Here is a 12,147-nt window from a genome sequence, read left to right on the forward strand (position 1 = left end):
CAGTAATTTTATACTGTAGTTCTCCCCACAGTTAAACGGTAGTTTAAACAAGGTATATTGAGGTCTTCCTCAATATAACTTTCCATAAATGCAATTTATATCACAGTGCCTCATGAAAATTGATGCTCAGACTGCAGAGGCTTATGGTATGCGAAAGGATTTGTTTTATCTGATATCATACTCCAAAGGTCTAATACTCATCCATCCATCCAGCCATGCATACATCCATTTTCTCTATACACATATAAGTGGAGTATTATAAGTGGGTAGTTGGAGTCACCAGAATAACCCCAGACAGTGACATGAGGTGAACGTACACAATTTTGTTGCCAATTTAATGTCACCAATTGTTGTAAGTTGTAAGTCCATTCAGTTCATGAGAGGAAACCCACAATAACAGCACTGGAACGTGAAACAGAAACATGCTGCCCAGAAACATGCAAACGCTTGGTAATGTTCTACTGTGCTTTCATCCAAAGGGCAAATCCTCATTCTCACATGTTGTGGGTCATCCCACCTTTTCTGAATCCTATGATTATGACTGGATATTTCATGCTTGTCCCTGCTAAAGAGATGTTGTAAGGATGGGAGCTCTTAATGAGTCAGATCCATTATAACTTGGTCTCGGGTCCCTCTTCAAGGGGAAGAGGGGAACATACAGTACAGGCCAAAAGTTTGGACACACCTTCTCATTCAATGTGTTTTCTTTATTTACATTGGTAGATTCTCACTGAAGGCATCAAAACTATGAATGAACACATGTGTAGTTATGTACTTAAAAAGAAAGTGAAATAACTGAAAACATGTTTTATATTCTAGTTTCTTTGCTCTGATTCCTGCTTTGCACACTCTTGGCATTCTCTTGATGAGCTTCAAGAGGTCGTCACCTGAAATGGTTTTCCAACAGTCTTGAAGGAGTTCCCAGAGGTGTTTAGAAGAAAGTGAAGTGATTGTCACTTGTGATACACAGCAGCACAGCACACGGTGCACACATTGAAATTTGTCCTCTGCATTTAACCCATCACCCTGAGTGAGCAGTGGGCAGCCATGACAGGCACCTGGGGAGCAGTATGTGGAGACGCCACTTTGCTCAGTGGCACCTTGGCGGATCGGGATTCGAACCAGCAACCTTATGATTATGGGGCCACTTCCTTAACCGCTAGGCCACCACCACCCGTTTAGCACTTGTTTAGCACTTGTTGGCCCCTTTGCCTTCACTCTGCGGTCCAGCTCACCCCAAACCATCTCGATTGGGTTCAGGTCCGGTGACCTGGTGTGTCCAAACTTTTGGCCTGTACTGTATATATACATAAATCATAAATCAGCCTTATCTGTGAGGAGACGTTTGGTCATCTTGCTGTTGGTGGGGCAGGTTGATCCAGCAGCAGAGCTTCTGGGCCACCGGAACGTGTGAGAAGTGCATACAAACCATCAAACTGTTGTAATGACGGAGGGGAAAAGTTATTTTCAGGTTCCAAAACAAGTAGTTTTCCATTGACCATGAGGTCTGAAAATGATAATAATAGACTATAATTTCTGTTGTGTCAGTAAACATGAAAAAAGACAAGAGCTGTGTTTTTTTGAGCATTGCCTTTTTTATCAGTCTGCTGGATGCTTATTCTGGTGTTTTTCTGGCATTATAGGGGGAATAAAAAACCGATAGACAGAAAAACTGAACATGGAACTGTAAATTACTGGCAACCCCAGGGATTCTTTGTATTCAGGGTAAAGTCACCCACAGTGTCACCTTGTCTGGTCCCTCTACTGTTCCATTCTGTCTCTCTCTGGATGTGCTAATATTAGATTTCTCCAACGTTTACAAAGCACAGTGGGTCCACCATTAACCGCGCCATACATAGAAATGTCCTCAGAACACTCTTTTTTTCCATGTCACTGGTGTCCCTCTCTTGATGAAAATCTGGAAGAACATTGGGCTTCTGTGTTGTGGAAGTCAAGTTCACTCATCCATGATTTAAGAAGCCGCTGGCACAGTGGTCTGTAAAATGTGGAAGACCCCAAAAGTATGATTTTAACTCTTTGTCTAACACAGTTTTGTGTTTGGTGTCGTTTGACCCCTTGACCCGCTTCCATGCTCCATTTGGTGTGTATTCTCTTTCTCTCTACCTCTCACATAGACACTCTATCCTCCCTCCCTCTCTCACTCTGTCCATCGCTGGATTTATCCCTCATCCCTTATCTCCCTTCATCCCCTCCAATCCTCATCTGTCCCTCACAGAAGCAACGGAGGGAGAGAAAGGAATTTCTGACAGTTTTGCATTACAGAAAAAGTGAATGAGCGAGAGGAATCTGGGGAAAGGCAGGAATAAACCTGCAGATAGAGTGGGGGAAATCAAGCTAAACTTTTTCAAATAGAGACCAACAAGCAGACCGAGACTGGTGAGTGACGTTCTGTTCTTACTTCTGTGTATTGTTCTGTGTAATCCTGAAATGTGTCATAAATGTCCTTACTCATTGTTCTATCAGTTCCATGTATTTTAATGAATTAATACTAAAACCAGAATTCAAATGCAGCACTTATTATAACAATACTTATATACATACAATGTACATATGATTAGTATTTAAAATAATGATGTGTGAAAGCACATATTTATAAAGTACATGCACAACAAATGAATAAGAAATAAAATGATATAGGGGTGTAATTTTACAGTGATATTTATCATTATCTACTGTATAACTAGGTAAGAAGTAAATAGTGGAAGTAGTAGTACTAAAACTAATAAAGTAGTAATAAAACTAGAACTAGTAGTAAATAGGACAAGTATTGTTTGAAATCTGCATGTATTTGCAGTGAGCAATATAACTATTTTAAAGATTGGTATTGATATTGGCATTAATATAAGCCATTTGACATTTTAGCAAATTATTAGTAATTTCTGATAGCTGAATTGTTCACATATGTCGCCTATCTTTAAAAAATGCATTTTGACAAGTTATTAGATAATATTTGGGATAATTCTGGGATGTATAAGTTTTTATTGTAAGTTTGTACCTGTAATTGTACATTTAAGTTAGATACAAGCACAAATTACATTTTGATTAAGTAAAATGTAATGGTTTTACATGGCCATGCAAACAAAAACCAGTGCATCCCGCTTCCTTCCTCTATCTACCTGTGTTTCTCTCCATCCTCCCCTCCCCTGTTCACTGCTACTCTTATCCCAGATGCAAAGAGCAGTCAGTAATCGGATGAGAGCAGATTTGATTCAAACAGCTTCCCTTAAAATCTCAGCCACAAGGATTTAGACTCATTCTCTCTCTCTCTTGCCCTCCTGCGTCCCAAGCACCCCTCCACCCCACCCCACCCCACCCCCCAACTCCGCCCCACTCCGTTCAGCTCCTGCGCCTCATTACTCATTTCACTCATGTAATCACTCAAATAGCTCCGGTGCCCGGGCCGGTGACAGAACAATGTGCCGTGCACCTGACAGGGCCTGACGCCGCCATCTGCAAGTCAGCCTTTTCAGCGTGCGAGCGAAAAGGGCCGAACGGCGTCTTTCAGCCGGTGCAGTGCTGTACGGTCATATTTGATAGGTTGGAAAACGCATGCTCATTGGAGGGGACAAGTATTTCATTCTTCCTTTTTTTTTTCTTTTTAATTCTTTTAAAAGAACGGCCGGGTTTCATTCTTCAGAAGGGAAAAGAATCAGTGTCACAGTCACTCCCTTCTGCCATGACCTCCCTCCTCTTCCCCACAAACAAATCGTATGTAAAACATTCTGACATGAGAATTCGACAGAGGCGCGTACACAGATTGAGGGAACGATCAACACAACACAAAATATCTACACGTGGGTCTAAAGTGAATTTTCGACCTTTTTCCTATGAGGTAAGACCATATAAAACAGACATTGAATGTTAACAGATTTGCTGAGCAAGTGCGGGAGGTTCAATAGTCTGGTGTAATTATTTACTTTTACTTCTAACGTGACAAATTGGTGTCTTCCGCGTATCCGCTAAATATTTGCCCATAGCTTTAATTTCTAGGTTTAATCGTTAAAATATTTTCATTATGTAATGTCTTTAAAAGGACACAGACGATAATTACACAATGTGTAAAAGCCTAATGCGATGGCTTGTGCTCTTTGCTGTGTAAAGTTACAACAATATCTTGATTTGCTCCAGCAGACATAAGCTGTTTTCATATTTTTCGTATTTCATGGTAATATTGCTGCTCAAGTGACTATGTGAATGATTTCTCTGGGTTGCATTGACCAGCACCATCATTCAAGTGCCATTCCAATATTAAATTACTCCGTGTTTTGTACTTTAGTGGTTAACAGCATTCCGTGCAAATTATTGGCACATTGCTGATGGGATAGGGGAGAATCTCTCATACTTTAATCCCAGTTAAAAACCCTGTAATTGTTCAACGAACCTTCAAAAAGAGGGCTTTTAGCTTGATGTACCTGTGCTTATTTTTGTCTGTCCGTACGAATACGTGAAACCTTGGATGTAGCTACGTACACACGTGCGTGCCTCCTTGTTTGTGAATATTTGCAAAGCAGTTGAGGGTTTTTTGAATTGCAAATTAATGCATGAAAAAAATGTGGGGAAGAGGTCGAAGAATGTTTCAGCAGAAATGGAATAAAACGCCGCAAGAACAATGTATTTTAATGACTGTGACTATAAACAGGACCAAAGAATGAACAGCATTAAAACTATGTCTCTGTTCTCTTTTAGAATTTACCCATAATTCTCGGTTGATACCTGATCTCCGGTCCAGTCTGTAATAGCTGGTGACAGTGCCTGACAACCGTTGCTATGGGCGAAATGGAGCAGCTGCGAAAGGAGGCAGAGAGTCTGAAAGACCAGATCACTGTTCGTGTTGTTACCTGCCGTCAGCACAAAGCTCGACCACACACCTCATGCAGACACCACAGCATGCAAAGCTGGCTGATTTCCACATTCCAAATAAAAATTAATTACAAGACAAATGTCATCACACAGAATAACTTTTTTTTTGGTCAACTGATTCTCATTTTCAATGACTGTTCACAATCACCTTGATGCACGTTTACATTGGTATGTTGTACTAATTGTCATTTTAAAAACTGACCCTGAACCTCACACTTGACCCCTCGACAGGCAGCCCGTAAAGCTGTTGCAGACGCCACCCTGCCGGACACGGTTTCCAGCACAGCTGTGGTGGGGCGCGTCCAGCTGAAGACCAGGAAGACTCTGAGGGGACACTTAGCCAAGATCTATGCCATGCACTGGGCTACTGACGCCAAGTAAGTGGCTGCGGAACAGCATGTCTCTTGCTTGGACCTCTGAAGGCCAGTCAGCCTTCTACGCAACACGACGCAACATTCGACAGAAATCCAGCCCGTGTCCCATCTGTGCTAATTGTCCTAAAGCGTTGCATATGCGTCGCCGCTTTCCCAGACGTGTAAAGGACCTGTGATCTCATTTTCTCTGCAGCATTAAGGAAGATTAGATCTGTCTAAAGAAGCTTAGTTTGATAGTTGATTGGGGTCGGTAATCATGGTACTTGGGCTTGAATAACAGGATGAGTGCTTGCTGGTGTCTTACCCTTAAAACAGTTTGCATCATTGGCTTATTTTCTCAAGCATATGTACAAAAAGCAAAACGTCCCAAGCTTTATTAATCTGTTTAATGCGTCTTATCTCTTTTACAGGCTGTGTGTGAGTGCCTCGCAGGATGGCAAACTTATTGTCTGGGACACCTTAACCACCAACAAGGTACTGACTGAGCGGGCATTTTATATTGTGCGGCCCAGTGGTTTTTTTCTGTATGGTTCTTGTGGTTCCTTGGATGCTCGTGATCACACTGCAGATGAGCAACATGGCTGGACTGTCTGTTTCTCTGTTACTATGGGCCGTGGTGGCCATGGCTGCCCACTGCTCACCAAGGGTGATGGTTAAAAGGAGCAGAGGACACATTTCGTGGTGTCACTGTGTGCTGTCTTTTACAGGTGAATGCCATCCCACTGAAGTCCTCGTGGGTGATGACATGCGCATATGCACCGTCAGGGAACATGGTGGCGTGTGGCGGTCTGGATAACATGTGCTCCATCTATAACCTGAAAGGCAAAGACGGCAACGTCAAGGTTATGCGTGAGCTGGCAGCTCACACAGGTAAAAAAAAAACAACACAAGTCTGTGTGCTTGATAGCAGTGGTTTAGTGATGTAAACCTTTAGTGATGTAGTGGCCATGAAAAGCATTCACCTTTTTCAGATACCGTCTGAAAGCAAAGGAAATAATGAATGCACTTCTTTTACCCTCCTTTCTACATTTATGTATTTTGTATTCTAAAATGACAGCTCTGTCTCGTCTGTTGCCTAGGTTACCTGTCCTGCTGTCGTTTCCTGAGTGACAGTGAGATCATCACAAGCTCTGGCGACTGCACCTGGTAAAGAGTTCCTACCGTCTTTTACAATATTACACATTTTCATACACTTCATAAATCAGAACGTTAGTAGAGGAATGTGCTTCTCACTTCACACAACTTACCACTGTTTCCTAGTCTTTTGTGGGACATCGAGACAGGCACTCAGAAGACAACCTTTGCAGGTCACCTGGGTGACTGCATGTCTCTGGCTGTGCCTGGGGACTTCAAGACCTTCGTATCAGGAGCGTGTGACTTCACAGCCAAGCTGTGGGACATCCGGGACAGCAACTGCACACACACGTTCAGTGGGCATGAGAGTGATGTCAACGCTATTGCGGTGAGACCTCTCCTAGTTGTTCTAGCTGTGTGGGGGTGTCCAGCAGCCCCACACAGCTTTTAATGCCAGTGCATCTACGTTAACACGTAGATGAAAAGGACCTTCTCATTCAATGTGCTTTCATGACCGTTTACGTTGGTAGATTTTCACTGAAGGCATCAAACTATGAATGAACACATGTGTAGTTATGTACTTAACAAAAAAAGGTGAAATATCTGAAAACATGTTTTATATTCTAGTTTCTTTGCTCTGATTACTGCTTTGCACACTCTTGGCATTCTCTCGATGAGCTTCAAGAGGTCGTCACCTGAAATGCTTTTCCAACAGTCTTGAAGGAGTTCCCAGAGGTGTTTAGCACTTGTTGGTCCAGCTCACCCCAAACCATCTGGATTGGGTTCAGGTCTGGTGACTGTGGAGGTCAGGTCTCCACTTTTTGTTAAGTACATAACTCCACATGTGTTCATTCATAGTTTTGATGCCTTCAGTGAGAATATGCCAATGTAAATGGTCATGAAATGTAAATGTAATATGTTTGCTTGTGATTAATACTTTTGTTCTATTTCATAGTTCTTCCCGAACGGCAATGCGGTAATCACCGGCTCTGATGATGCCACCTGTAAGCTGTTTGACCTGAGGTCCGACCAGGAGCTCATCACCTACCAGGACTCCAGCATCATGTGCGGCGTGACCTCTATCGCACCTTCCCTGTCAGGCAGGCTCATACTGGCAGGATACGATGACTTTAACGTTAACATCTGGGATTCGCTGAAAGCTGAGAGAGTGGGTGAGTGAGTGAACCTCATGAAACAACAGGACGAGCGAGGGTGCGAGCAGTTTTGCCAAACCATCCCTCCTCCAAGAATCTGAAGGAAGCCTGTCTTTTTTTTTTTGTAGGAGTCTTGGCTGGCCATGACAATAGAGTGAGCTGCATTGGAGTGAGTACTGATGGAATGGCCTGCTGCACTGGATCCTGGGATAGCTTCCTGAAGATATGGAACTGAACCCTCTTCCCAAAAGCAATATATGAAACAATGTAACATAGGGGGAGATAGATAGAGCTATTATTAATATTATGTGAACGTATCACAGCAAGAACAGCAGGAAGAGGCTATATAGCTAGTCAAGGAGCTTTGAAGAACCAGGCTTTTTCCACAATGAGCGCGTTTTGTGCCAAGGCCTAAGAAAGGTTTGGAAGAGGGACTGTGAGAACCCAAGGTCTCATTTCCCTCTTTTCTGGCTAAAGTGGGGAGGCATCATTCAAAAAGATTTTTTAAAAGGTCATTAATCACGTGGGATATTCACATTAGTTGGTATACATTCTCTATGCTTACCGAATAAACGTCTTCTCAGAAGTTGCCAAAAGAATTAGTGCAAGACTAGATTGTCAACCCATGTTTACAATAGGTAAAAAAAAAAAAAATTTTATATACAGTACAGTGATGTTCAGATTCCAAGTTGATGTTACGTGTTTCATGCTTTAATTTGCAAAGTTCCCTTGATTCTTGTTTTTTTTTTATTATTATTTAGTGTGCTAGTTTTGTGTAATATGTCATGAACCTCTAGACTTAAGCACCACCAAAACTAAGTTTGGCAACCAAAACCTCCGACTGACAGATGGGCTGATCCTATGGTTCAATGGCCAGCAACAATAAGGAAATGAGGTGACCTGCTTTCAGATTATACAAGGGAGGCTTCCTGCCGAGTTTTTCCTTTAAAGGACAAGACAACGTGATGCGTCTTTGTAAACAGAATAAACAGCAATACTTGTAATTTGGTGATTTCAATGGCAAAACATTTTATGGCTTTGGAATGGATGTAATGTTTCCCCACTCACACTTGCCTGAAGAAAATGCCTTTGAGACACCTGCAACAAAATTCACACGTCATATACAAACTGAGATCTTTCTTATCAACTTTCTAAATAAAAATAACGTCTGTTTCAGACTCCTGTTCCGCCTGCTTTCTTCGTGCGCGTAAGAATCAGAACGCCCAAGACAACCAATCAAAATCACATGCTTTAATTTACAGACAAATATATCAGACAACATGGCCAGAGACATTTAAAAAAGAAAAAACACACAACCATATTGAAAAATGCAGTTTGATTATTTACATCGTTTTTCTGGCATTCAGGCCAGCACTTTATCTCTGGTTTTCTTTGTTTATGGAGAGGACAAGGGCTCTCCGGTCCACCTGCCCAATCCTCTGCCTGTCTGAGGTGGAGACCTTCAGCTTGACCTGAAGACAAATGAGATCGAAACAAATTAACTGAGCAGACAGACAAGAGCCTCCGAGCGGTTAACTACTGCAGTGATTAAGATTTCAGTCTTTTATTTCATCTGATGCAGTGGAAACTTTAGAATTTCTGAAATAACCCCGTCAGAAGAAGTCCCATGACTGTGGAAAGATCAAATGATTGCCCTGCATCAGATAATAAAAAATAAATTGATTTTTAAAAATATATCACTATATATAATTTAATAATAAGAACTGCTCTACATTGGATAAGGAAAGAACACCCTTGAACTACCATGATCAGAATAAATACTTACATATCAAAAAGTAGAAAATGAATGGCTAAACTGTAAAATTCAAAGTAGAAGTAAACAGCTGTGTGGTCACAAGGCTAATGGAGGAGACCTTCAGTTTGCAAGGTAGCACCAAGACTGGTCTCTGGAGCTACAGAGCCAGGTCATGTGGTCTGATTCTTGCCCTGTACCAGAGTAAAGGGGGAATCAGGATAAGAAGGGAGAAACATGAAGCAATGTGCCCATCATGCACGGTCCCTACTGTAAGAACCTGTGGATGCAGAGTTATGACCTGATGTTGTTTCAGTTGGTCAGGCCCACTTTTTAATTTATTTAAAAAAAAAATGTATCTCTGATACAGGTATACAACAATTCCAGGATGCATCAGGATCTAACTGTGAAAGGATGTTCCATGAATCCCGAGATATAATTTTATGGCCACCAGGCCAGTCCATACCTTAACATCACCAAGAATCTTTCATGTCATGCTGTGATCAAGTGTAAATCAGTGGTGGCCTACAGGGTGAGGAACCGCCAAGGTGCCACAGATTTCCCTCTTGAGCAACGTACCGTGCCCTCCCCAGGCGCCTTTCATAGCTGCCCGCTGCTCACCAAGGGTGATGGGTGAAATGCAGAGGACATTTTTTTTGTGTCACCGTGTGCTGTGCTGCAGTGTTTCAAAACGACAAATCGCTTCACTTTCACTAAATGGAGTGTGCGGTTTTATTGGTAGAACAGTGTATGCGAGATGCCAAAACTTGGTACAACACGTTTGCTCTGAAGACTGACTAGATCACCATTAAGATTAAGGACTGTTAACACAGATTCTGCCTTAAACGTGCTCCACGTAGGCTTGTAGAGGAACACTGCATGAATGCACAGAATCCTTGTTACCTGGGAGGAATGGTCCCTGGGTGAATTAGTCTCCTTAAGCATCTTCAGAGGAGAACGTCCCTCACCAACGGGAACCTTACCTAGTTTTAACAGAGTTCACCAAATAAAATGAGGAAGGGAACATATTCTGAAGTCACAGTGATGTGTGTGGAGCATTTTTCATGTCCATCTCATAAACGGGTTATTGTTAACATACCTCTCTGTTTAGTCTTGACAAGCGCCCCCTTGTTTTCATTTTCACAGAGTTTTCGACTTGTGAGTGGTGAACACGCCCCTTTGCTCCTCACATGCAGTCCTCTGGCCTTCGCCTCAGTCACCCCGAACCCCTTAGCCAACCACTGTGGTTTAAACACCAACTGACTGGGGCTTCGGGGGTCAAACGAGGGGCAACATAGGCCAGTGTGGGCCAAGCTTGTGGGTGCAGAGAGTGTGGTTGAGGGAAGGGAGACAGCGGGATCCTGTTGGGGACTGTCGGCTTGCAGCGGTGTCAAAGAAGCGGTGTCGGCATGAACTTCAGATTGCTCTGGAGCCACCATGGTTGGTGGGAGAGAGGAAAGAGACGGATGAGCATATGAATGGTCCAAATGTTCTTGGCTGCACGATGCCTCAGACAGACTGTTGTCCTCGTCCTCGGACACTACAGACGGATGGACTCCATCGTGACATGTGAGAAGACTGAGACTGAGATCCTTCTTAAAGGGTGGGTTGTCAGTGGTCAGCAGATCGACTGCCTCCTCCAATACAATTTGTGCTCGCGTCTCCAACTCCACCTCACTTATCAGCATAAATGGGCTGCTGGCGGCCATGGATCCCTCACTTGGGCAACACGGACTCTCCTGGGCTTGGGTGTGGGCGGGGCCCAGCTCCTCCAGGGACGGTTCTGGACAGTTCGAAAATGTAACGCGGGGAAGGGGAGCATCAGAATCCGTGCCGTTTTCACCAAGGAAGAGCACACCCAAGCGCCGGGCGAATGAGTTCATGGTGACTGCAAAGAGAACCCCCCCCCCCCCCCCAAATATCACTTATGCAACATAATTTTAATTTCTTTTTTAAAACACCACACACAATCCAGCATCTGTCCCACCTCTCACAATGTCCTTCATCGGGGTGCGAGTGATTCCATGAGTGGGCGAGCGAGGGTCGGTGCTTGTTACTCCCTCTCCTGAACCTCTGGAGGCCTAGAAAACAAAAGTCCAATTATGCAGACAAGAATGATGAGAATTTGTGAACACGTTTAGAAGAAGATCAGAGAAGATCAGAGGAGAAAGCCAGCAGGCTCTTCGTGGACAAGTACCTGTATGGGTGTGCGTTCGATGCCAGTGGTGGGAGAGCGCGGGTCTGCCAGCTGGGCCACACGCCCAGGTCTGACGCTCTCCGGCGGGACGCCTTTGGGTGTTGAAACTGGAGCAATTTTACTCTCGCTGGAACCCATGTTCTCGCCTCACCTGCATGGACAGGGGTTTTCGACAGGGGCTTCGTGCAGGTTCCACGGTGACGCATTTCCAAAATTTCCCTTTGCGATCAATAAATTATCTATCGTCTTGCATGTTGCCAGACCAATACATTTTCTTATGTTTTTTTTTTTTTTTACCTTTCACCAGCCGACAAAGTTGTGTGAAGAAAACGACATGAAAGTCAAATTCTCAATATATTCAGAATATATACAGTGGCTAACAGATAAAGACAAAACCTTAAACAAACAAAACATGCGTTACAAAGCAAGCTGGCTTACTTACAGAAAAGTCGCTTAAATGCCTCTCGGACGCGCTGTGATGGTTGTGTTTTCCGTGTGTAGTTGTATTCCTGTGGAACAACAAGCTGAATCCACTGCGTGTCCCCAATCGCGCAGGAACATTTAAATCGAATGGAACACGTTTCTGGCTACTTTCAAACCAGCCAATCAGAGAGAGAGTTGAAGCCCCCGCCTTCCCGGTTCGGATTGGTTGAGCGTCTTTTGTGGGCGGGACCACGCCGTTTAAACCACAATCTTCTACCGGGAAAGAATAAA

At 43.4% G+C, this 12,147-nt stretch overlaps 2 protein-coding genes across 7 annotated transcripts; one reads left to right on the top strand and one right to left on the bottom strand.

The window, feature by feature from the left end:
- Positions 1-1,203: 1,203 nt before the first annotated feature.
- Positions 1,204-8,661, top strand: gnb3a (guanine nucleotide binding protein (G protein), beta polypeptide 3a). 3 transcript variants are annotated; one of them, XM_028981153.1, is made up of 10 exons: positions 1,204-2,397; positions 3,636-3,853; positions 4,708-4,845; positions 5,113-5,258; positions 5,666-5,729; positions 5,963-6,125; positions 6,335-6,401; positions 6,516-6,717; positions 7,285-7,501; positions 7,612-8,661. In XM_028981153.1, exons 3-10 carry the CDS (start codon positions 4,789-4,791, stop codon positions 7,716-7,718), a joined length of 1,023 nt encoding a protein of 340 aa, XP_028836986.1. In that variant the 5' UTR covers positions 1,204-2,397; positions 3,636-3,853; positions 4,708-4,788; the 3' UTR covers positions 7,719-8,661. The 3 variants fall into 3 exon arrangements, with proteins under 3 accessions (XP_028836986.1, XP_028836984.1, XP_028836985.1); XM_028981151.1 differs by lacking the exon at positions 3,636-3,853 and having other exon boundaries at positions 1,205-2,397; XM_028981152.1 differs by lacking the exons at positions 1,204-2,397; positions 3,636-3,853 and having other exon boundaries at positions 3,871-4,845.
- A 58-nt stretch (positions 8,662-8,719) lies between these two features.
- On the bottom strand, positions 8,720-11,995 carry cdca3 (cell division cycle associated 3). 4 transcript variants are annotated; one of them, XM_028981146.1, is made up of 6 exons: positions 11,876-11,995; positions 11,434-11,584; positions 11,224-11,317; positions 10,336-11,124; positions 10,140-10,219; positions 8,720-8,955 (listed from the first exon to the last, which is right to left on the bottom strand). In XM_028981146.1, the coding sequence occupies exons 2-6, from the start codon at positions 11,569-11,571 to the stop codon at positions 8,860-8,862; spliced, it is 1,197 nt and encodes a 398-aa protein (XP_028836979.1). In that variant the 5' UTR covers positions 11,572-11,584; positions 11,876-11,995; the 3' UTR covers positions 8,720-8,859. The 4 variants fall into 4 exon arrangements, with proteins under 4 accessions (XP_028836979.1, XP_028836980.1, XP_028836977.1 ...); XM_028981147.1 differs by lacking the exon at positions 8,720-8,955 and having other exon boundaries at positions 9,264-10,219; positions 10,336-11,019; XM_028981144.1 differs by lacking the exon at positions 8,720-8,955 and having other exon boundaries at positions 9,264-10,219.
- Between the last annotated feature and the right edge of the window lie 152 nt (positions 11,996-12,147).

Source organism: Denticeps clupeoides, chromosome 5, assembly GCF_900700375.1.
Source record: "Denticeps clupeoides chromosome 5, fDenClu1.1, whole genome shotgun sequence".
Lineage (NCBI taxonomy): Eukaryota > Metazoa > Chordata > Actinopteri > Clupeiformes > Denticipitidae > Denticeps > Denticeps clupeoides.

What these genes read in the sequence shown, in the direction of transcription:
- gnb3a (XM_028981153.1), top strand. Translation starts at nt 4,789, where the DNA reads ATGGGCGAAATGGAGCAGCTGCGAAAGGAGGCAGAGAGTCTGAAAGAC. An exon ending in GTCTGAAAGACCAGATCACT is followed by an intron (nt 4,846 to 5,112) that starts GTTCGTGTTGTT and finishes ACCCCTCGACAG; the next exon opens with GCAGCCCGTAAAGCTGTTGC. An exon ending in GTGATGTCAACGCTATTGCG is followed by an intron (nt 6,718 to 7,284) that starts GTGAGACCTCTC and finishes TCTATTTCATAG; the next exon opens with TTCTTCCCGAACGGCAATGC.
- cdca3 (XM_028981144.1), bottom strand. Translation starts at nt 11,571, where the DNA reads ATGGGTTCCAGCGAGAGTAAAATTGCTCCAGTTTCAACACCCAAAGGC. An exon ending in GATGAAGGACATTGTGAGAG is followed by an intron (nt 11,125 to 11,223) that starts GTGGGACAGATG and finishes TTCTCTTTGCAG; the next exon opens with TCACCATGAACTCATTCGCC. An exon ending in TGTCAAGACTAAACAGAGAG is followed by an intron (nt 10,220 to 10,335) that starts GTATGTTAACAA and finishes TGTTAAAACTAG; the next exon opens with GTAAGGTTCCCGTTGGTGAG.